The 25909-nt window shown below is 44.0% G+C and overlaps 1 protein-coding gene across 8 annotated transcripts in view; it reads left to right on the top strand.

Annotated features, from left to right (window-relative positions):
• The window catches only part of LNX2 (ligand of numb-protein X 2), a 172325-nt gene that overhangs the window by 53078 nt on the left and 93338 nt on the right, over positions 1–25909 (top strand). For all 8 annotated transcript variants that reach the window (XM_029602591.1, XM_029602592.1, XM_029602589.1 and 5 more), the window contains one exon: positions 25290–25537. In XM_029602591.1, the coding sequence (XP_029458451.1) occupies positions 25290–25537 (248 nt within the window). The remainder of the gene's footprint in view (positions 1–25289; positions 25538–25909) is intronic.

Genomic DNA, 25909 nt, shown 5'->3' with positions numbered 1-25909 from the left:
ATTATCAGTTTCAAGTGCTTCCTTTTTAGTTTGGCCACCGCACCCAGAACTTTTTCCCAAGGTCATGGTGGTGGTGGCGGCAGAATTGAGAGAAGGTGGGGTCCTGATGCATCCATATTTGAATGACTGGCAGATTTGGGCCAAGAGTTTGGAAGAGAGCCTCCAGGTCTTGGACAAGGTGTTCTTGTTGCCCTCCCCCCCCCCCCCCCCCCCCCTCCAGTTTTCAGTGCACAAGGGATCTGTTGCGGCAGGGGCCTGTTCTTCTGAAAGATCTGACTCTATTTTATCTTATGGTATGGCCCTTGAGAGGACTCGCTTGCTGAAGCATTGATATTCTACTGCGGTGATTGCCATCTTGCTACAAGCTAGAAAGTTCTCCACCTCCTTAGCCTATGTGCGAGTTTGGCGAGGGTTTGAGGCTTGGTGTGAAGATCGAGGGGTTCTTCCTTGTTCAGTTCAGATCCTGCTCATTTCGCAACTTTTGCAGGATGATTTGAATAAAGGATTGGCCCTTAATTCCTTAAAGTGGGGTGGAAATTTCAAATGTTGGGGTTTGTCTGGGTAACTTTTATGTATATTTCTGTGTTTCCAGTGTGATTAGTATGTGTATATATATATATATATATATATATGTGTGTATTAGTAAGTGTATTTACACAGGAATAGATAATCGAACTACCCTCAGTCTGGAAAACCACACGTGTAGTTTTACATGTAAGGTTTGCAGCAGTAATCAAAGAAAAACCTATGTGGTTAGGTTTGCTTTGATTATTGGTTCCTTAAAAGTACCCACACAAATTTGCACCTGCTTTTTGTGCAGTACATTTTTAAGGCAAAACATCAAACATAGTTTTGAATATGCAAAACTACATGGGTAGTTGCCTCCTCCAACCTGACCTAATTCTTCCCTGGGGACACCTAAAGAAATATGTGGGTAAAATTATGCACATTGTTGATATTTGCGTATACTTTTACCTGTGTAGAGAGTGGGCAGTAATCAAACTGTGCATTTCCTTGGGTAAAACAGCATTTTATGAGTAGAAATGTCCTGTATCTTACTTAGGGATGGCAATAATGAATGTGGTACCGTATGACAACATTTTGTGTGTTCAACTCCAAGCTATTTTTCTCTGCTGCTCTATTCTCATAGTGACAAACATGAGGAGACAGTTAACTGATCCTAAGCAGAAAGTGAGCTGGAGATGAGTAACTGAGCAGAAACCAAAATCCTGTGTGAATTATACATGGCTACTTAAATTTTGTGTGGCACACGTGCTTTTGAAGTAGTTCTGGTCTGATTATCGCACGCTTGTATTTCAGGATAACAGTAGAAAGAAACTCTGCATCCATTATTACTAACTGAAAGCATGCATTTTGGTGTAAAAAAAATTTAAATTTTAAAGAGGTTATGGAGTGGCAGAGCCATTAGTCAGTGGGGATGTGTGTTTGTTTGAAACAAATAGGACATTTTGTTGTGATTTACCTGCAAACTGAAAGAAAAATGAACAGAATTTTCTTCCATTTTCTTTTTGTTTTGAAGGAGGAGCTTGTTGCGGGCCCTCCTTCCCCTCTCCTTCTTGCCAAAATAAAAACAAAAGGCACCCTCCCCTTGGGCTTGACACCATCTCCCCACCAGACCCTTCCCACCCTGCATATTACTCCATCCTTAGGTCACAAGGGACAGGAGCGATCCCCAATCACTCCTTCCTTGCCAGTGCTGTATTTCCAAATGATTTACAGCCCATATTCCAAAATAGTGCCAGCCTCAGGTCAGCCAGCACTATTTTAAAGTACAGCACCAGCGGGGCAGGAGAATCTGGGGATCACTCCTGTGGTCTCACAGATGGAGTAAGATACAGGGTGGGATCGGCTCTGGTGTCTGAATGGAGATGGTGCCAAGGCCAGAGATGTTGCAGCTCATCTGCTTACTTCTCCCAGCTGCCTCAGTGATTGACTTCAGAAGTCATCACACCCCATCTCGGATTTGAGCTGCTTCCACCCCACACTCCCGGAGCAGCTGGCCAGGTACTGTTGTAGTTGCAACCCATCTGTATACTTCTCTCAGCTGCCTTAGTAGTTGACTAATAGAAGTCAACATAACCAACTTCAGGCCTGAACTGCTCCCACCCTATACTCCTTGAACATCCAGCCAGATAGGTTGCAGGCTTTTCTTTATTTCCTTTGGGTCCACTACATTTTCTCCCTAGTTTTATTCCCTACTTGCAACCACTTTAAATATCAAATCCACCTTCCTTATTCCCTATATTCTTTATCTCACCTATCATTCTCTCATCTGCACTATTCACTGCTCTTGAGCTTCAAAGTTTTCTTCTCATCCAGCCATCTCTACTCTCCCTGACAGTATCTTATCCTTGTCGCTGTTGTTACCTCTCCCTGTCTTCTATGTATTCTCCGAGGGCAAGCAGGATGGGTGCCATCATCAGATGGAGCCCCGATCTGGAAAATCTATGTCAAAGTTTCTAGTCACCACTGAGCATGCCCAGCAGGCCCTATACCACGCATCCACGTGGGGGTCTCTCTCCAGTCTCTTCTGCAGAGCTGTAAGGCTCGCAGTGTGAGTATGCTCACTTTGGCTATTTTCGGCCTTGTGGAAAATTTTAGTTTTTTCTTGCTTTTTTTTCGCGACTTTTTTCCTCGTTTTTCCATTGCTGGGTCCCTCTCAGTGCCCTCCTGTAGTGTCTCCTAGTCAGGGTTTTTGGCGATTCGGGTATGTTTCCTTTCGTGGTCAATCCCTGTGGTGGTGGTTCATCGGTGCTTGCCTGCGATTGCGCCCCATCACCATCGTTTTTGGTTTGTGCTCCTTTTGTTTTGTCCATCACCACGTGGTTTTCGGTGATGGCCTTGGTGCCCGAGGACCATATCCATCACTGATGCGCATGAGATATGTCCTCAGCCTGGGGGCATTGCATGACATCTGAGGTTGCCACTTATGCACCCAGATGACCCCAAAGGGACGTTGACTTTGATTCAACAAGATGGAGTAGCTCTTTACGTCGAAGAAGTCCAAGGCATTGGCATCAAAGGATCAATGAGAGCCACACTGATGGACACTGAGCCATCGACATTGACAAGGACAATCGATGCCATTGACAGACAAGAGTGTCAGAGACAGACAATCATCTATCTCCTCCAGGCCAAGGATGTCTGTGTCATCAGCCTCAGCACCGCAGACGTTTCGGGCTGAGTATCGAGGGAAGCCAAAGAAGCAGCAGCACTGGTCTTCATCAATGCATGTTGCAGGGCATGGGGATGCACTGGCTTTTGCTGCGATGCCCCAAAGCAACCCTGTGGCGAGGAATGCCAATCCTCCATTGGTGCTGTGAGTCCGCAACAATCTTCACTGGTCCTGATGCCAGTCACAGATCCCCCTCAAGGGTCCAAAGAGGATCTGGCCACCCCTTCTTCCTCCCAGACTGTGTTGGTATCAGCAGAGTTCGAGGAGGAGCTAGAGCACCGTGTCCAGCTAACGGTGGACCAAGTGCTGCAGAATTTCGGTCCTGCGGCACTTACAGCACTGGACCAGGTGGCAGTCGTCCTTGTACTGCTTCTGGAGAAGTTCAACCTGCTCATCTGTGCTTTACCGACACAGTTGGCATCGGTTCCCGGGGCGGCATCGGTGCGCAGTGGGGCACGAGGCCTCTCCCTACTGATAGAGCGGTCATCACCAGTTCCTCTGAGGAGGAAGCTCCACTGAGACCAACAGACATGTTCCACTGCTGCCTGAACCTCTGAGCGAAGGCCGAGCACCTATGGACCCGTTCCCTGTCACTGACAGTGAGGATAAGGGAACTCTGTGACTGCTGGGGGGGATGATGTTTCGGAGTACTCCTCAGAGGGTCTCTCTTCAGACGCTTCTCCAGAGGAGCGAATGAAGTCTTCACCTGAGGACTTAACCTTTGCAAGTTTTGGTGAGGATGATGGTGGAGGCCATCCCTTTTCAGTTACTGCCAGAGTAGGATGCCAGGCACAAAATGCTTGAGATCCTCCAGTTTGTGGAGCCTTTTAAGGAGATCGTGGCAGTTCCGGTACACGAGATCCTTAAGGAGTTGCTACTGAGGATATGGGAACATCCCCTCACAATGCCTCCCATTAATAAGAAGGCAGATGGTGTTTACCTCATTCAGAAGGCTGCCTGATTCGATAAGCGTCAGTTGTCCCACCAGTCGGTGGTGGTCGAGTCCAACCTCGAAGGCCAAGCGCTGTGACTCATTCCTCGGTGCCCCGGGGAAGGACCATAGAGCAATGGTTGCTCTTGGGAGGAAGCTTTTCAAGGCACCATATTCATTGCCTGAATGGTTGCCTATCAGCTGTACCTACATGAACCAATACTCGTGGGACATCTGGAAGCAAGTGCAGGAGATGGCCGAGCAGCGGCCTCAATAGCAGCAGGACACCCTCATGTTGCTGGTGCATAAGGGCCTGGAGTGCGGAAAACACTAGATCCGTGCGACCTATGATATTTTCAAGACTGCATCAAAAGTCTCTGTAGTGGGTATCTGTGTCCACAGAAAGACATGGCTGCAGGCCTTTGATCTCTGTCCAGAGGCACAGGAACGACTCATTGACGTGCTGTTTACTGGAGAGAATCTCTTTGGAGATAGGGTGAGAGATGCTGTGGCCCAACTTCGAGACCACCATGAAACCCTCCAACAACTCTCTGCCAGTACTCTGGACCCATTCTTCTCTTCTAAGAGGTTGGCGAGACCAGGGCCTAGAAAGTCTTTCATTCACCAAAGGCAGTACTGTCCTCCGCCTTCTCGCTCCCATCAACATCATCAGGGCTCTCGTGGCCATCCTAGACAAGAGAGAAGCCCCCAAGCCCCAGCCGGCTCTCAAACAACTCCAGGGACTAGATTTTGACTGGGTCATAGGGAGCATAGGTCAGGAGAATGGACCCGCTGGTCGGGGGCAGGCTATGGTTCTTTGCGAACTAGTGGTCCAGTATAACTTTGGTCCAGTGGGTTCTGTCCATCACCTGTCAAGGGTATTTAATTGTTTAGTTTATTTATTTATTGGTTTTATATACCTTCATTCGATAGAACCATCACAATGGTTTACATAATAAAAACAGAGTCAGGCTAAACAAAGTATTATAGGAAATAAAATGACTAAATGGTACAAAAATGCAATTACAAAAGACAAAGGATAAAATAAGATCATTAAAAGTAATATTAAAAATCAAAAGGTAAAAAGGAAAAAATCAAGCAAGAATGTATTATCAGAATCTCATGTGCTTTGACGACTGATCTGAATCCTCATAAGCTTTCATGAATAGCCAGGTCTTCAGGCCTGATCAAAATAGTTTTGTATTGGATTGTGTGCATAGTAGTAAAGGTAAAAGGTTCCATATTTTAGGGCTGGTGAGGGATATGGCTCTGGCTCTGGCTCTAATGTCACTAAGATGGACAGTTCTTACTGAAGGAATAGCTAATATACCTTTGCCAGCAGATCTAAGATTTCTTTGTGGGACGTGTAAACGAATAGCTGCGTTTAACCAGTCAGTTTGTTCGCCATAAATGATCTTATGTAATACCAATTGAATCTATTGGGTGTCCCACCAAATTGTCCTCCATGCCCATCTTGGCAGCCAGTAGCGCATCAGGAAGTGCTACTAGCAGAGCTCTCCTCCCTCTTAATGGCTAGAGTGGTCAAGCCCGTAACACCAGGGCAAAGAAGGCGGAGATACTACTCCAGATACTTCCTGATTCCAAAGACAACAAGAGGACTCTGTCCCATCCTAGACCTAAGGGCATTGAACAAGTTTCTAAGAAAAGAAAAGTTCAAGATGGTTTCCCTGGGCATCTTGATCCCCCTTTTGCAAAAAGGGGACTGGCTATGCTCCCTCGACCTAAAGGATGCATACAATCACATCAAGATCTTTCACAGTCACAGGAAGTACCTTCAATTTATGGTGGGAAAACAGCACTTCCAGTACCGGGTGTTGCCGTTCAGGCTTACATCAGCTCCATGGGTCTTTATGAAATATCTAGCTGTGGAGGTGGCTCATCTCTGCAGGCTGGGCGTGCATGATTTCCTGTATCTGGACGATTGGCTGGTCAGGAGCACATCTCAAGCAGGGGTCATCAGATCCATGCGTTTGACCATCCGGATGCTGGAGTCACTAGGATTTGTTCTCAACTACCCAAAGTCCCATCTCAGCCCATTACTTCAGTTGGACTTAGAGGATCCCTGCTAGACCCTGCTAGGGCAGGGCCCTGCTAGGCCCTGCCAGAGGGCGATTACCTTGATGACCATCGCTGCAGAGATTCAACAGAACCAGCAGGTGTCAGCCTGGCACATGTTGAGGCTCTTGGCTATATGGCCACAACTGTCCATGTCACTCCCTTGGCACGTATACACATGCACAGAGCCCAGTAGACCTTGAAGTCGCAGTGGTCCTAGGCCACTCAGAGCCTCCATTATTGCATCTGAGTAACCCTGTCTCTCCAGGATTCCTTGTCCTGGTAGTGGGTACTTTCAAATATGGAACAGGGAATCTCTTTTCGAAGTCTCCCTTCCCAAACTGTCCTATCCATGGATGTGTCCACCCTGGGGTGGGGAGCTCATGTGTATAGGCTCAGCACCCAGGGGCTCTGGTCCACTCAGGAATGCTCTTATTAAGTCAACTTTCTAGAGCTTCGGGTGATCAGGTATGCGCTATGGGCTTTCAGAGATCGGCTGTGCAACAGCGTTGTCCTGATCCAAACTGACAACCAGGTAGCCATGTGTATTTCAACAGTCAGGGAGGCATAGGGTTATATCTCCTGTGTCAGGAAGCAGTCCAGATCTGGTTGTGAGCCCTGGCCCACAGGATGGTGCTCAGGGCCATGTATCTGGTCAGGATGGAGAATGAGGTAGTGGATAGACTGAGTCGAGCCTTCTCCCCATGAGTGGTCCCTGGACCAAGGAGTAGCAAATCGGATATTCTGCCTCTGGGGGAGCCCGTACGTATATCTTTGTGTTCCCCCTATGACAGGAAGGTGCTTTGGTTCTGCTCCCTGTACAAGTCAGACAGCAAACGAGCCTTGGACACCCTTGCCCGTCATTGGGGCAAGGGTCTTCTGTATGCGTATCTTCAGATTCCTTTAATGACAAAGACTCTCTTGAAGCTTCGCAAGGATAGGGGAATATGATCCTCATAACCCTCACTGGCCGAGACAGGTCTGGTTTCCACTTCTATGGGAGTTGTCCATGCAGTCTGGGGACTTCCCCAGATCTTATCACACAAGATCAAGGTAGGCTGTGGCATCCCAATCTCCAGGCCCTGTCGCTCAGTCTAGATGTTGAGACATTAACTCTGCAGCCGCTCGATCTCTCAGAGGATGTGTCTTCGGTCCTGGTGGCTTCCAGAAAACCTTCCACTAGAAAGTCCTATGGACTGAAGAGGAGGTTTTCTGTGTGGTTTAAGCAGATCCATTCTCCTGCCCCAAACAGAATTGCTTGACTATCTTCTACACCTATCGGATGCTGGCTTAAAGACCAGTTCCATTAGAGTTCATCTCTGTGCAAATGGCCCATACCACCAAAGTGCACATGGTACTCCGATCTCTATACAGCCTATAGTTGTACAATTCATGCGGAGCATGCTTCAATTAAAACCTACCCTAAGGCCTCCTGCTGTGTCTCGGGACCTCAGCGTGGTGTTAGCTCAGCTGATGAAAGCTCCTTTCGAGCTGCTCTGCACTTGTGTCCTGAAGTGCCTGACCTGGAAGTACACAGGACGTACCTTCAATTTATGGTGGGAAAACAGCACTTCCAGTACCAGGTGTTGCCGTTCAGGCTCGCATCAGCCCCATGGGTCTTTATGAAATGCCTAGCTGTGGTGGTGGCTCATCTCCGCAGGCTGGGAGTGCATGATTTCCTGTATCCGGACGATTGGCTGGTCAGGAGCACATCTTAGGCAGGGGTCGTCAGGTGGCAGTCAGCGAGCTCCAGGCCTTAGTGACTTATACACCTTACACTTTTTTATCATGACAGTGTGGTTCTTGAGTACTCACTCTTATGTTTATTCCTAAGGTGGTTATAGACTTCCATTTTTAATCAGTCAGTTGTCCTGCCAACTTTCTTTCCCCCATTCTCACCAAAGAGTACGAGCACTGCACTGTTTGGACTGCAAGCAAGCCTTAACCTTCTATATGAAGCAGGCAGAAGCCCATAGACAGTCCACCCAACTTTTTATTTCTTTTGATAGGAATAAGTTGGGCTATTCCTATTGGCTAGCAGATTGTATTTCCTTCTGTTATGCCCAGGCGGGACTACATCTTTGGGGTCATGTCAATACTCATTCTGTCAGAGCCATGGCAGGGTTGGTTGTCCAATTGCGAGCAGTTCCCATTGAGGAGATCTGCAAAGCTGAGACGTGAATTTCTTGCCACACATTCACATCTCATTACTATCTGGATAGGAATGGCTGACACTACAGTATGTTCGTCCAGTCTGTCCTTCAGAACCTGTTTGAGGTGTAGAACCCAACTCTCCCGCCTAGGGCCCATTGTTTGGTTCAGGCTGTCTCCCCATATGTTACCTACAGCATCGTTATTGTTGTGCCCATTGGCACATGATTGGGTGTCTGTTGGTCCCCCTTATGTGTGAGGACTACCATCCTGCTTGTCCTCGGAGAAAGTAGAGTTGCTTACCTGTAACAGGTGTTTTCTGAGGACAGCAGGATAGTAATCTTCACGAAACCCACCTGCAGCCCTGCGGAGTTGGGTTTCTCCTATTTTTTTTATTTTAATTATAATTCTATGTTACAAGACTGGAGAGGGACCCCGCATGGATGCGTGGTACGGAGCATTCTGGGCATGCTCAGTGTGCCTAGTTAAAGTTCTAGAAACTTTGACATGTTTTCCGCATCAGGGCTCCATCTGATGATGTCACTCGTGTGTGAGGACTAACATCCTGCTGTCCTCGGAGAACACCTGTTACAGGTAAGCAACTCTCCTTTCTCCTGCTCTCAGCTGGGAATATCAAGCCCGATCTTGGCCCTCCAGGCAACTTTGACCTCATCAGTGCATGTCAAACCTTTCCCCCTCTGATCCTTTCACTATTCCCCTTCTCTTTCTCTCGATATATGTTTTACATATATTTATTATTGAGTTTGCCATTTTTATGTTGCCTTTTGTACTTATAATAAATATACATATTTTCTTCTGATATACCTGGAACTTTGGAGAAGTGTGGAATAGAAAATTGTTAAATTCTTTGTTTCATGGACTTGCACATAATCTCTCGTATAGGCTTCAACTGGTACAAAATACAGTTGCTAAACTGATTTTTGGGTAGAAAAAATTTTGCACAAGCAGCAGGAGGAGAGATACTGCATGTAATAAATTACCAATCCAAGGGAATAGTGCAGTAAGACTAGGTAAAGAATCTACACTTCAAATCAAAGTTAGTGTAATAAGTCTTTAGTTAGTACGGCAACTCCACAATTCAGACATTACAAATCGGCAGGTTTTTAAACAATCCCCTGACACGGTCCCCTGTTTCGCCGTGAGGCTGCGTTGGGAGGGACAGCAATGAATACCCCTTTTCAGTTTTGAAGAAAGCTTTCAAACGCGCCTTATATGCAAATAGAGATCTCCTCTTTCTACCTCAACCTCGCACCTCTGAAGGTATTATCAATTGCATTTTGCCGTTTTCAGTCAAAAGCACAGCTCTCATGTCTGTTATTCGCCGTCATTGGTCCATCTTCTCTGTACATGGAGTTTTTGCACGCCCCCATTAGATTTACCTTTCATCGTGGACAAAATCTTAGGGACCTCCTAGTACACTCTGAATTATCCCCAGCTCGATCTTCTGTACATAACTTTAAAGGTCATGGTCCCTGCGGATCCTGTTCTGTTTGCTCACATTCATTGTCCTTAGATACGTTTTCACATCCATCTGTACAGAAAACTTTTTCTTTACAGTTTAATTCAGATTGTACCACATCTGGACTAATTAACATTATCATATGCCCCTGTCAAAAAATCTATGTCGGTAAAACGACTCACATGATCAAAACAAGAATAATTGAACATCGCTCTAGTCTTAACATTCAGCAAGAAAACACTCCCTTAGTTGCTCATTGGGTCGCTCATACCCATAGTATCTCAGATCTGAAATTTTGTGTAATTGATGTACTCTCTCCTCCACGTCGGGGGGGATAATTTTTCAGAACTATTAGTCCATAGGGAACAAAGGTGGATTTTTTCATTGAATAGTTTAATCCCTACAGGCTTAAACAATGAGATAGAATGGGGTGTTTTTACATGATCTGTATTTATAATCGTCTGTCAGGTCCGTTTTTTACTGGTTTCTGATTGGTTGGTGCCATTTTCGTGCCTTTTCTCAGCATTTAAAGGCTCCCTGTTGTACTACTCTAGTGCACTCCCGGTTAATCTGTGCACCAAAGTTGATTAAGGTATGTTTGAATTGTGAATTTTTAATTGAGCAGTTTCCCATCATATTTCTTTTTGTCCAACACATTTAATTTTTTTCTGTTATAGAATTTTGAATTCATTGCTGTCCCTCCCGACGCAGCCTCACTGAAACACGGGACCGTGTTGGGGGATTTTTTAAAAACCTGCTGATTTGTAATGTCTGGATCGTGGAGTTGCTGTACTAACTAAAGGCTTATTACACTAACTTTGATTTGAAGTGTGTATTCTTTACCTAGTCTTACCGCACTATTCCCTTGGATTGGTAGAAAAAATGTTGACCATTTTACTCCTCTGTTACATGATCTTCACTGGTTCCCCACTTCCTGTCACATCCAGTTTAAGATTGGATATCTCAGTTAAGGCTCATCGTTGGGGTGTGCTGAGTTATCTCTCCAATCTTTTAATAGTTTACCAACAAGGTCACCTGTTGCATTCTTCTCAATAGGAATTGTTAAAATTACCTTCTCCAAGCATGGCAATTTCTTATGCTCTTAAGAGAGGTTGGGCTTGAATCTACTCATGAAAATGGTTTTCATTTGGCATGAAATCTTTGGAATTCCTTTCATTTTTCCTCTGTGTCCAGAGAGAGGTTACGCTAAGTTTAGAAAAGATCTCAAGACCTGGGTTTTGGGGATGAAAAATGACTAGCTTTTAAAAGAATGACTTGTCTATTATTAATATACTGTTTTTATGTATTTGTTTCTTTTTTTATATTTTGTAATTCTGCTAAGCACATTGGGGTTGATTTTTGAAAGCCTTCCTTGCACTAAAATGCCCACATACCGTATGCATGTATGTGGGCCACACGCGAACAATGCAGATTTATGCATATATATGTACACAAGCAAAAAATAAAGGGGTGGAAAAAGGGCGGGGCCAGTAATGGGTAATAGCGTGTCCAACCCCCCTGAACCTAATAGCGCCCTCAACATGCAAATGCATGTTGATGGCCCTATTAGGTATTTCCTGCGTGATTCAGAAAGCAAAATGTGCAGCCAAGCTGCACATTTTGCTTTCAGAAATTAGCGCCTACCTTAGTTTCTGCCGGCACCTGGAAAGTGAACAGAAAAGCAGTAAAAACTGCTTTTCTGTGCACCCTCCGACTTAATATCATGGCGATATTAAGTCGGAGGTCCTGAAAGTTTAAAAAAGTGAAGAAAAAAAAAATTTAAAATGGGCCCACGGCTGGCGAGTCGAAAACCAGACGCTCAATTTTGCTGGTGTCCGGTTTCCGAACCCGTGGCTGTCAGCGGGCTCAAGAACCGACGCCGGCAAAATTGAGCGTCTGCTGTCAAACCCGCTGACAGCTGCCGCTTCCGTCAAAAAAGAGGCGCTAGGGACGCGCTAGTGTCTCTAGCGCCTCTTTTTACTGCTGGCCCTAATTAAAATAAATTAAAATACTGAATTGGGCGCACGGTATCGGCCCGAGAATTGGCTTCCTATCTGTTCCCACATACAGTTCAAGCTCCATTTGCCTACAAGAGCCTTCACTCTGCAACTCCTCACTACCTCTCTCTCTTATCTCTCTCTATACTCTTCCTCGTGTATTCTGCTCATCAGGTAAGTCACTCCAATCTTATACCCTACTCCACTACCACCAATTCCTAGCTCCATGCTTTCTACCTGGCTGTACCATGCTTGGAATAGTCTTCCTGATCTGGTGCTCTTTCTTGCCTTATTTTAATCCTGTCTAAAAACTCACCTTTTTGAGTCTGCTTTCAAATCTTAAACCCTGATTGTCACACTTACAGCTTCATTCATTTTTAGCCATTGTGTTAATAAACAAAATTCCTGGTCTCTTTTGCCGTTTGTCTTGATTAAGAGTGCAAACTCTGCTGAGTAAAGGCTGTCTCTTATATTTTTTGTACAGCAAAATAGAAGTGTTAAGTAGTAATAGTAAAATATTTTTGCAACTGTGGTTTATTTTAGTGCGTGGTGTTGTAACATAGTGTGCAGTAAAACAAAAGAAAGTTTTATATAAAAATAAAAACAAAACCCCTTACCCAAATATTTTCTTCTTGCACAGTGTTGGTCATTCATATAGATTTTGAATAGTTTAAAATTTTAACCCATGAATGCTATATAAAAAGTCTTAATCTCCAGAAAAGTTTTGAGCAATTGCACTATATTCTGAGAATTTTTCATCCTGGTTTTCTTTTTGAAATACAACCTACAAATTCCATTATACTTTTGATTAATAATTAAGCTCAGAGATTGGGTCATTATTGTATAACAGTAGAAGTATTTTTTTCTTCTTTTGTGAGTTTCATATGTGAAAACTATATATGAATTTTTGTGTTCTATAATGGCTTGCTACAAGGAAACAATCCTTGTTTCCTAAACTCCCAACGACTTGCAACCAAGTACTAATATATACATGCCACTAGCCAAAACCTGTTGAAATTCCCTGGAGGCCTCTCTTCACTGTCTTTCCCAGTCTGAACCTAGCACTCTTGCTCTTCTCAGCCCCGCCGCACTTCCTTTCCTCCTCCTCATCTTGTACCCAGAACACTCTGATCCCCTTCTACAGCCCCACTTTAGCATTCCCTTACCCTTCAGTGGCCTAGTCCCAGTCCAGCCACAGAACTCCCTTCCCTCCTTCCTGGCCCAGTCCTACCATACTCTAAACCCCTTCCCTAACCCAACCTGGAGCACACTGACCAACTTTCCCCATTCTGACCTGCCTTCCCTAGCTTTCCTCCAGCACTCCCTGTTTCACAGGTCCAGCCCCAGCATACTCTAACTCCCTTCCTGCCATGAACCCAGTGCTTCCAAGCCCTCTCTCCAGCTTGACCCCAGCACACTTTGACCCTCCTTCCATTAGCTAAAATGAAAGAGACATTTTTTTAGAAACTCTGAAAAACAAAAAGTAAATAAACGTACTCCCTACCCTAGCTCTTACCCCATTGCGAGTCTGGGTCTTTTGGGGATAGGATTGATGTTGCTCCTGCCCAGCTAATCCTACATTCCCAAATCACCACTACTCAATCCGAGACCAGTGCCGTTTTCTTGTATGGCAGAATGCTGCTGCACAACATGAGTGCCAGCCTCAAGTTGGCCGGCAGCCATTTTGGAATGCCAGAACAATCAGGCAGGAGAAACTGGGATTAATTTTGGCCCAAGAAGACCTGGATTCATGATGGAGTAAGGGCTAGGTTGGGGGGGAGGGGTTCTAGGGAGCTGATGTGGCTTTTGTTTAAGTGGGTTTGGTGGGCTAGAGGGAGGGACTGGAAACAAGACCCAGAGATTTTTTTTGTTTCTATAATTTGGTGTTCAGTGGCTGGTTAGCCACAGATGTAGTCGCATGTGTGCACATGTATACCCCACCATCTACACTGAACTGAACTTTCTGAGGTAGTTGGGTATGTTTCTTGCGGATGCACATGCACTCCCCACCAGCCACAGACACCACTGTTCTCGGGGTCTTGGAGTAGTACTCGCAATGGGGAGGGGATTAGCCCTTTTATATTTCAGCACTTGTTTCCACTCCATTTGACCTGGAAAGTCAGGTCTTTTCTTGTAGTCATTCAGCAGGTGGGGTCCTCAAAGACCCAGATGCCTTTTTTTTTTTCCCACTCTTCTAAGCACGTACATGGGTTCTATGCCTGTTGTTCCTATGAGCTAAACATCAGGCATAGCTGTACATAAGCAATCTGTTATTGCTCTTCAGATGCTAGATGAAATGCAATTTTCTTTCTGGAGGGCTCTCTAGCCACAGATTGTCTGTTTGGCTGCTTTGTGAAACTAAAGAAAACTGTGTGCTCTTGGTCTAAGAGTTCTTTTCTCTTGGTTGGTAATTTGTGGGCTTCTCACCATGAATTCGCCTCACACTCCTGCATTTGGACCTTTGCTGTGCAACAGGGTTTTTGTCGCTCCATCTGTCCTATGGGTCTCTTTGAGAGGTGGGTCTGGATATCTCAAAAAAAAAATGGAAGGGGGGAGAAAGGGATTTCTTCTGCCAGCCACTCAAGTGGTGTCTTTAGCACTGTCTGTTTCCCCCCTTTTTCTTGTTCTTGGGCAGCCTGTAACTTGGGATTCACCCATATGGGAGGACTGCCATCCTGCCTTGTCCTCAGAGAAAATGAGGTTATTTTCCTGGAAGGGTGTTCTCCAATGGACAGCAGGATTTCAGTCCTGAAGATTCCCTCCTGCCTCTCCTGGGAGTTGGTTCTCCATGTCTTAGCTATATCATGAGCTGAGGGACTCTGTCTGAGAGGCAGGGAGATGACTAGAGCTGCACATGCTCAGTAGAGCATGCTGAAGGCTCTAGAATCTTTGAAATCAAAGTTCCATGCCAGGCTTCATTGCATGATGTCACCCATATGTGAGGACTTACATCATGCTGTCCATTGGAGAACACCTGTTATAGGTAAGTAACCTCATATATTTATATAGATATAGATCTAAATAGATGGATAAGAGATTATGTATACTGCAGGAATATTCTGCTTAGATCAAGATTTCAATGGAGCTGAAATCTGCATAGTTGACCTTTTTGTTGCCTGTGTTCATTCTTGTATTTGCAGTTTGTAGTTAAGTAATCTATATGACGTACTTGAAGACATGAAAACACATCTTAGCTTCCTGCCAGCATCAGAGATTGAAGGATTTCATTAAGCTAGTAGAGTTGAGAGGGATATGAGACATAAATCATAATTATGTCATGAACATTTACCACTCCATTACCTAATTGTTTAACCTTGGTCTTCTTGAATTAGTGGTTCACAAGAGCCTCTAAGCTTTGCTTAGGTCATATAGCTAAGAATCAAAATAGCTATCTCATTTTTTGTTGATGCAGAGGTTCTGAATCTAAAACCTGGTATTGGTTGTTAGTCTATCTTAAATTATTTAATAGAAGCAGAAAAAAAAACAATTTGCTGAAGAATATATTCTGTTTAGTTGTTTGCAATGAATTGGTCTCTCTGGTTATTGACGCTAGTTATTTTTCAGTAATACATTTAAAGAAGCCAATAATCAAACTCCCCAAGAGGTTGCAGTTCTGATTTTAAGCTCATTTTCAAAGGAAAACCTCATGAAGTTCCCTTTGAAAATGTGGTCAGCATGCAGATTGCTGGTGCAATGTACCCATATACTTCTGCACCAACATGGGAGCAGGCACAAAAGGTATGCCCTAGAAATGATGCACAGAAATTGATTATTCATTCTCTGCATGTAGTTTCCTTCTTGTGACCTAACTATGCGCATTATTTCAGGTGGGTAAAGGTATGCATGCTGTGAATGAATGGATACTTCTGACCACAGTGGGAGATAGGGGCAGTAATCAGTCTGCAGTTTTATGCAGGTAAACTTGAGTTTAGCTGCGTAAATCTCTTTGGCTATTATTACATTATGAACATGGAAGCACAGTTATTTGCCCCAAGCAGAGTTCAAGGACAAATAAATCAGGCCAAAGTTTATTATCCTTGCAGCTAGAGCAGTCTGAAAACTGTCCCCTGAGAGTATGTCTTGCATAACTGTGTTAAAATTATGTGGCACATTTCTTCCCTTATGAATACATTTTCAAAGGAATTCCGAACATAAAATTAGCACACATGTGCGAAAGCAGCTTGTATTCGCATACATGCTATTTTATAAACATCAAAAGCACGTGTATGTATTTCGCTTCATACACACATGTACCTGCGCAAACTAAAAAAGGTAGTGTAGGGCATTTTGGGGCACAGCTAAAAGGTTTGCACATAATTAGCTATTTTATAAGAGATTCATGTGAATACATTAGGCAAGTTATATGCACAGTTTTATACCTAATTAGCATAAGTGATATCAGACTTGTCTGTTGTCTGCTATTTTTGGGAGGTAGATCACATCTTGGTGAACAGGAGACTGACTGGGTGAAGTGGTGAAGGTATCAGCAAACTGGTGATTTCAAGTCCATGTGCATAGGTACTTTGTTTAAAGCAGGGTTTTATGCATTCAAGTTATATTTTTTTCATGCATAAAATATGTAAGCATCATCTACCTTATAAATGGCCTGTGACCGACGGCCCGCAAATGCGCAGTAGAGCGCAGCTCTACTGCGCATGTGCGGGCAAGGACGTCGATCAGGAAAAAAAAAATGGCGGTGGGGCCGCAGGAGCGGGAGGAGAAGCAGCGGCGCCGCGCGCGCGCGGTGCCGCTGCTTCTCCTCCCCAGATCTGCCGGCAGATCTCGGGGGGGGGGGAGGGTGTCACTCCCGCGCCCCCCGAGATCTGCCGGCAGGAGCGGGAGGAGAAAGCAGCGGCGCCGCTACTTCTCCTCCCCAGATCTGCCGGCAGATCTCGGGGGGGGGGGGGGTGTCTCTCCCGCGCCCCCCCCCCCGAGATCTGCCGGCAGGAGCGGGAGGAGTCAATGGAGCCGGGTGAGGGTTGCGGGAAGTCGCGCTTACGGCGCCGGGAGGAAATGGAGGTGGGTGAAGGGAGGGACTGAGTGGGAGGGAGGGAGAGGGGGACTGAGTGAGTGGGAGGGAGAGGGGGGACTGAGTGGGAGGGAGTGAGGGAGAGGAGGGAGTGAGGGAGAGGGGGGACTGAGTGAGGAGAGGGAGGGTGGAGAGGAGTGGGTGGGGGAGGGGGGTGGTGAAGAGTGAGGGGAGAGAGAATGAGGGGGAGGTGAGAGACAGAGGGATGTAGCCCGTTTTAACGGGCTTTACGGCTTGTATGTTTATAAAATAGGTAGAGAATGTATGTATTTTCAGTGCATTGAAAATATTCGCACATATGTTGGGGGTGGATATACAAGTATTTTCTAATCTACTGGACCAGATATGCGCAGATTATAAAATACTATACTAGATTTTCACACACCCATATATGCACATATATGGGGCCACATGGAAATCTTTGAAAGTTATCCTTTTAGGTCTGACTTACTGAGGCTTTTTTACCATTCTCTGTCTATGGGAAAAAAGCTTAGTGAAATAGGTGTTTGGTGCACAAGTCATTGTTTTACTTTTGGAACATAATATTTTTCAGGTCTGTGACATCTTGTCATGTCTTCTATAGAGATACTTAAGTACACTTTAAATGCATGGCATTCTAAGAGAGCCCCTGGTGTAACATACTTTCAGGTTTAGCACCCCTTGGAAGATGCTTTCAACTTCTATTTTCTTGCTTCGTTCTGATATTCTGTTCACTATGCACATGGGTGGTGCTTTTGGAGCCTAGTGTTTGCATGCTCTTTCAGAGTTTGGCAGAAGATGCACTACGGTGTCCCTTTATACTTGAATATTGATATTTTATTATAGCTCAGTCCAAACCAAGTCCATTTGACTATTCTAGTATTTTTATGTATTTCTTACGTCAACATAACATAAAAATTACCACGGTGGGTGGGGCCATGGTCCATTGAGCCCAGCATCCTGTCTCCTACAGTGAACAATCCAGGTCACAAGAAGCTGGCAGATCCTATAAAGTGTAACTGTTTCCTGATACTCATTCATAGGGATAGTAAAAGCTTTCTTTATTCATCCTGGCTAATGTGTTATGGACTTTTCCTCCAGGAACTTGTCCAAACCACTTTTAAATCTAGCTATGCTAGTCGTCTTGATCATATCATCTAAACAGATTCCACAGCTTGATTGTGTGTTGAGTACAAATATCATATTGACTCTATATCAAGCCAAGGTGTGACCATACATTGAGTATTGTGTGCATTTCTGGTCACTCCATCTCAAGAAAGACATAGCGGAAGTAGAAAAGGTGTAAAGGAAGGCAACAAAAATGATAAAAGGGAATGAAATACCTCTCCTATGTTGAATGACTACTCAGACTAGGGCTCTTCACCTTGGAAAAGAGACAGCTGAGAAGAGGACACGATAGAAGTTTATAAAATCATGAAATGGGGTTGACCAGGTACATAAAAGATGGTTATTTATCCTTTCAAATAATACTAAAACAAGGGGGACACCCCATGAAACCAACAACCGGCAGGTTCAAAACAAATTGTAGGAAGTACTTTTTCCGTTTTATTCTCCATTCCTTTTTGCATCATTCCTAGTATTCCGTTTGCTTTTTTTTAACTGCTGCCACACACTGAGCTGAGGATGTCAACATACTGTCCACAAGGACTCCAAGGTCTTTTTCCTGGGTAGCGACTCCCTATATAGAATCCAACATAATGTACCTGTAGTTGGGATTATTTTTCCTTACGTGTATCACTTTGCACTTTTCCACATTAAATTTCATTTGCTATTAAGTTGCTCAGTCTTCTAGACTCACAAGGTCCTTTTGCAGTTACTTGCAATCTTCTGCTTTTTTTTAACACATCTGAATTATTTTGTGTCATTTGCACATTCGATCACCTCCTCCTCTTTTCCAGATTATTTATGAACAGGTTAAATAGCACAAGTCCTAGTACAATCCATGTGGTACTCCACAAACAACCTTTTTCCATTTGCAAAACCGATCATTTAGTCCTACTCTCTATTTCTGACCTTTTAACCATGATACCAGTCCATAATATAACACTGCCCTCTATTCCATTAGTTTGTAATTTTCTGAGTAGTCTCTCACTGGGGACTTGTCAAATGCTTTCTAAAAATCCAAACACAATATATCAACTGGTTCACCTTTACCTACATATTTATTTACACCTTTAAAAAATCTAAAAGATTGGTAAGACAAGACTTCCCCTTTCTAAAACCATGTTAACTCTTTTCTATTGTCATGTCTGTCCTCAGCAGGGGTGACCAATCTTTCATATACCAAGAGCCAAGAAATCAGAATGCACAATACCAAGAGCGTCATGTTTAAAAATAATAATTAAAACAAAAAAAATGAGGGGGGAGCTAGGGTACCCTTCCAGCACCATTCCTCTCTCAAGATGCCCACTTTGTACCTGCCAGTTTCTCTCTCAATCCCATCCTGTTCCCAGCAGTTTCTCTTGAACTCCTCACAAGTCTCTTTCAAAACCGCCATCTTGTCCCACAAGTGTCTCAATCCTCCCACCCTTTGCTCAGCAGTTTCTTGATTTCCCCCCCCCCCACCCTTCCCCATTCTCAATCCCATCCTGTCTCCCAATCTCTGTCCTCTCACTAGTCTCTCCCTCGATTCCCCTACCCTGTCTCCACCAGTCTGTCTCTCAATCCCATCCTGTCCGCACAATCTCTCAATCCTCCTACCAGTCTCTCTCTCTTTCCCCACTCTGTCCCTACCAGTCTCTTTCAATCCTCTCGCCCTGCTCCACCTATTTCTGACTTGCATCTCCCTCTTTCTCTCACCCATGCTCTGCCCATTGTCTGCCTTTTTCTCTTGGCCCCATCAGTCTCTCAATCTGACATCTTGCCCCTACCAGTGACTCTCTCAGCAACTCCAGCATAACATTCCCCCAGATCCCACAAAAATAATGAAAGGGATGTAGTGGCTCCAGCATTAACCCTCCCTCCCCCCATTACTTGTGCTATTCTGCACACTGTCTCCTCACCCTCAGCCCACCACCAGCACCTCTTCTGTCCTCACTCTCTTGTTCTCTCTATCTCTCCTTCTGACACACCCTTCCAGTGTCCTCTGTGGCTGTCTCACATACACCTTCCACCATTACCACTTCTAGTACTCACACCTCAACCACCTTTCCTCCAACATTCACCCCTTTTGAAGTCACTCCCCCTAGAAGTATTCACCCCCTACTTCACTGACCCCCTCCCCCCACCCCATGTGTTTCTCAATTCCTTCCCCATCCATTTGCTGTCTCTGGCTCTATCACCCCTCAATTCCCATCACACCTCTAACTTCATTTCTCTTCCCTGCCCCATCACCCCTTCTGGCTCTTTCACCCTCCTTCTCCCCCTTCATCCCCTCTAGCTCTTTCTCACCCTTTCTTCTACCTTCACAACCTATGACTGTCACCCATCCTCATCCTCCCTTTTCTTTTACTCCCACTGGTTCTCTCACCTCCCCCCTCCCCATCACTATCTCTTCCCCACTGTGACACCATTTCTATTTTTTCACCCTCCCTACAATAACCACTGCTGACTTTTTTGCACACATACCCTCCTCCTGGCTCTCTCTCACACCCCTCTGCTGCCTCTTCCCATTCTTTTGAAGCCCTTCTTTCCCCCATTCCTGACACTCTCATGGCCCCCTCCTCTTCACCCACATGGCTCTCATAAAACACCCTATTCTAGCCCTCTCTCCTTCTCTCTATTTTCCCATCCAAGCCCTGGTCTCCTGTTGCAGAACAGAGGTGGCAGCATGGACTTTGGGGAGGATAAGGTGCCAGACAGTCCAATTTGCATTGCTGAATTCCAGGAGATTGGAATGAATAACTATTCACCTCCCATCACCATCTTCCTACAGAATAAGCTCCTAAGCTCCTCCTTGTGCTGTCGTTCCCCCCCCCCCCCCCCCCCCCCCCCAACTCTTGAAACATGCATCCCTTTTCACATCATTGCCCTCAGAAGCATTCATCCACTCTTGTACCATTTCTCCTTCAAGCATTCACACCCCTCTCCTTCCCCCAACATTCACGTCATGCATTGCTCCCCAAAGTATTCATTAGCTATATTCACCCCCATCTCCCCTCACCCCCTTTCATCATTCACTCCTTTCCTTTGTCACAAATTCTGGTCTGATTGAACTCTGAGTGACTCCTTCCTCCCCTCTGTCGGCTGAATCTCGAGTCTTGGGAGTATAATGAGCTGTTGTGCCTGGGGCTGTGTATACACCAGTCTCTTCCTCTAGCCTGCAGCCCAGAGAAGAGCTCTCTACCCCAAGCAGCATGGGTAGGATGGAAGTGGCGGGGTTGGACAAGATGCTGAGGGCTGGAGCAGGAAGCTGACTGCTGTCCTGTCAGCTCCAGTCTCACCCTTCCCATATGGCCCCCTCCTGTCCTCCACTCTGGCTGATTGCAGAAGAGGGGAAGGAAGGAGTAGAACAGAGTTGAACAGAGACAACCCTCTGATCCCTGCTTCAGCTCCTCTCTTCTGTTTCTGCAGTAACAAGCAGCACTGAGGTCAGGAAGGGGTAAGAGGAGCTGAAAGAATATGGCTCTTTTCTGCTTTATTCTATTGTATGTGCTTCCTGCTCCAACCCCTCTCCTCTTGTCCTCTGAAGTCCTGCTCGGTTGCTATGTGGCAGAAGCAAAAGAGCCACATTTTGCACATGAAAGAGCCACTTGTGGTTTCTAAGCCACAGATTGGCCACCCCTGATCTACAGTATATGACTAGTGATTTTGTTTATAAGAATGGCTTCTGCAATTTTGCCCAGCACTAACATCAGACTAATTTATATTCTGCCTTTCAGGCACTTCAAAGCGGATTACATTCAGGTACTGTAGGTATTAGAGATGTGCATAGTTTTGAAATTTCGTTTCAGGCTTCATTTTTGGAGAACCGTGGGAAACTTCGTTTTTCCCGCGGTTTGGGCTTTTTTTTTTTTTTTTTTTTGTGGGCCTCCAATTTTCGGGTTAGTGTGCGCTAACGGGAGTTAGTGCACGCTAATGTTTTAGTGCTAGTGTGCACTAAGAGGAGTTAGCGTGCACTAACCTGAAATACAAATTTTTCCGAAATTTTGGAAAAATTATTTTCGGGTTTTGTTGTTGCCCCCGAACCATGCAAAAACGAATGCACATCTCTAGTAGGTATTGTAGGTATGTTTTTCAAGATTTAACCATTCTTTCCCAGCAAGTCCAATTTACCACCAGCAGGTGAAGGTACTACAGGCAGCACTCCCTCTGTGTATACCTAATAGCATATTTATAATGCCTGTATGCTGGTTGCGTGTTGGGAACTTTAGTTCCTAGTTTCTGGAGTTACAGAAATGTACTTCCAAGTAATTTTTGAGTGAGTCAAAATCACCAGACACTACAGAAGTGCTTCTATGTTTTCTTTCTGAGTATCACACTTTGGTAATTTAGGAACGCTTTATATTTTGTTAAGAGTACTGAATTTTAGTAACCATATTGGTTTTCGAGCAAATTGAATTCTCTGAAGACATATGGTTTACTGTCATACCATTGGATATCTCACAAATGGCACCGAAACACAGAACATGCAGTTTCCATACTTTTCTTTATAGAAGCATACAGTAAATCCCTTAAGAGCATACATGAAAGTTCCCGCTCCCTTATGGCTGTGCTGCATGGCTCAGTTTTGTTTTTAGGCTTATGAGGCCAACTCCAGAAGGGGAGGCAGAAGGATTTGTGTGAGTGGTGAACTGCTGTTTTCTGTAAAGGCAAGCAGTTCATCATCACGCAACTTTTACTTCCTAGCTAAGGGTTGTCTTGGACATAAATAGGGGGAAACCCCCCCCCCCAATAAACAGATCTCACCAATGGGGTGAATCAACTTTTTTTTTTTTTTTTTTTTAATGACAACCTAAAATAAGATAAAAATGTGCCCTAGGATACTGCAGTTAGGCTCTGACCCTTGAAAAGACCTTGGATTATAGATTGCCCAAAATAACTGCCACATCAGGATCAGTATCTAAATAATAATGGGATGTAAATATGTGGACTGATCTCCTCCATGTTATGGTATTATATATCTCATATGAAGTAGAACTTAAGTGGGTCAGTGATGCTGCTATGACCCTGACATTATGAAGGATATACAATCCACTATCCAATTTGAGAGTTCTTTTTGTCGTAAATACACATAGAAAGTATTCAAGCAGTTTTAGTGAGGGATAGGACTTTATCTTTGAGTGACCCATGGATAGGTCATCACTATTCATGGGCCATAACTAGCAGTGGGTAAGAGGGGCAGACCCTATAACATTTTAGAAGCAGTCTGGAGTAAGGCAACAAAATGTTGTGGGGTCTGCATCAAATGACACATGCGATGAGACTTGAGAACCTAAATATGTATGCACTAGAGGTGTAGAGAACAAAGATTTTAGTGAGTTGTGCTACTCCACTTCCATAATAATGAGCTTCTTTGCAATCAGTGCAGTTCATTATTTTTAAGTCTTATTGCCCCTGATTTTATTTGCAGTAAGGCAAATAACGTGAAATCACCACATAAAGTGGTATTTGCTTTGCCTAGTAACACACGGTATTTGCTTTTACCACAGCTTAGTAACTAAGCCACAGAGTATGTTATTGTTCACTGTAAGTTATTTTTGAAGCCCAGGATTCATACTTTCCTGCCATAATTCTAAAATGTTTATTGCATATGTGTATAACACTCCTGCAAATATGAATCCTCTGTGTCCTTTTACTGCCCTTCATGGCATTTACAGACAGCTGCTGTTAGTATGCCCCGTTCCCTATAGTATTAAATGTTTTATCTGTTTGTTAATCTTTTTTTGCGCATTTGAGCCATTCTTGGCTTTCCAGAACTAAAATATCTTAATTTTATAATTTGTGAAAGATTGTAATTTACATACTGTTACTTGTTACATATTTTGCATTCCCACTGATATAAATCAAGAGCAATAAAATTGCAGAGCCAAGTGGATCAATGAGATTACATTTTAGGAGGGTAGGTTGCATAATGCAATTTGATTCAGCATCAGACATAAATGGACTTCATAAATTGAACACAATTGGATTGAATAAACTGAAGTGAGTTAAAACTACCTTCATGCTTTTTAAATTGTAGACATTAATTTTTAGGTTTACTGCTCAAGGTAATAGGACAGTGGCTAAGAAGCAAAAAGCAGATCTTACTGAGAAGAGGAAGTGAAAGAGAAGAAACATTGAAGTCCATATTCAAAAGCATTTAGCCGGCTACCTCAGAAGTTAGCCACCTCAATGAATATTTGGGCACATATGCGGCTAAAGTTTAGCCCCCTAATAAGTTAGGAGTCTAGAATTTAGCTGGATAAGTTAGGGGCATTTTGGGAGCATAACTGGGAGGAGTTGAGTTAACTGGCTAAGTTAACCGGCTAATTCCAGTATTCAGAGTTAGCCGCATGCTTTAGCTGGCTAAGTCTGGTTGAGCCAAAGAGCTATGATAAAGTTAAGAGGCTATAGTTAGCCAGCTATATTCAATAATGCAGTTGCATTATTGAATATATCTCCAAAGTTAGCCAGATAAGTTTATCTGGCTAAGGGTCTGATTCATTAAGGCTTTTCTCCCGTTTTGTGTCTGTGAAAAATGCTTTTAGTAAATCAGGCCCTAACTTTGCTTTCCAGACTGTTCTGAATATGGACCTCATTAGTATCAGGAGACCTGGTCACTAGATTGTTGCAGAGTGGCTATTCTCATTACAAAATGTCTTTCGATACAATTTAAAGAATAACGCAGAATGCGAGATATTAGCTGTAACAAGATTTACCTGTATTTGCATGCTTTTGTTTTGCTTTAAATATTTGTTAGCACTAATGTTTTAACAGCAAATATATCTTGTGCTAAAAGTACATTATACTTTAAATACTAATACTTTTAGTTTTTTTTATTCCTGAACAGTTAAGGGAGTTCCTAAGTGTTAGGGGATGAATTCTGTATCTAACCCATAGCTTTCCATTGTCTATTCAATGATATATAATTGGAGTGGTTGTTTGTATGCCGCCTGTTGTATAATATAGGATTTCTTCTTCTGTTTCTTTGCTCCTCTTAATTTTGATTTCCCCCTTCAAATTGTTGGTCTTTATAGAGAGAGGAAGGTTTGTGCTAAATAACCTTGAATTATTGTATCTTTAATTATATAACTCTTGTGGTTACTGTGCAAAGATATATTTTTTGTATTTTGGAAAAGTCAAATAATTTTTAAAAAGTACTTTATACTTAATACAAGCTTTATAGACACGTGCTAAATTGTGTTCTTTCATCCCATTTGCTGATGCTACCTTTTATAAAACTTTGTGTTGAACTTTCTCAAAAACATGTTTTGCTTTTGGAACTGATGTTGATGAAATGTGTTTGTGTTTGCTTTGCATATGACAATAACAGAATCTGATATCTCCAGGTGTCCCGGAGCTTCTCATCGGAGAGTTGTACTGGACCGCAGGAGGCCTAGCAAACTGCAGGCTGAGGGCGAGAGTGACATTGTGTCCAATGTAATAGATCATCCCAGTATTTTATCACCAGACACAGATCAAGCTAGGACTGAAACAGTAACAGTAGAGTGCAATTTAACCTCAACCTCTCTTCCAATGTGGACAGATGAGAATGGCCTTGACAATGCTGCTCTTGAGGAGACCACAGTAGCAAATAGTATGTGCTTTCTACCTTCCTATTTCATATTGAATTCAATTTCAATTGTTAAGAGGTTCTAACCATATGTGGAATGCTTTTTCTAGTACATGTTATAAAATCAAGTGGCCGCGCACGCGTGCACCGGATTTTACAATCCGTGCACGCAAGGGAGGGGTGAATTTCTGCAAATTATGTGTGGCGACTCAATCGAGCCTTCCCCAGTTCTCTACCCCCCTTCCTAAACTCCCTCCCTCTTCCCCTCTCCTCCCTACCCCCTAAACCCATCCCAGCGGCTTACATTTTTTTTTTGTTTTACTACTTACTGCTCCCCTGGAACAGAAGTAGTTTGCGCGTGCCGGCCAACTGTCGGCATGCACTTCCCCGGGACAG

Source organism: Rhinatrema bivittatum, chromosome 5 (assembly GCF_901001135.1).
Source record: "Rhinatrema bivittatum chromosome 5, aRhiBiv1.1, whole genome shotgun sequence".
NCBI classification, from domain to species: Eukaryota; Metazoa; Chordata; class Amphibia; order Gymnophiona; family Rhinatrematidae; genus Rhinatrema; species Rhinatrema bivittatum.
This window is presented reverse-complemented; position numbering and strand designations above follow the sequence as displayed.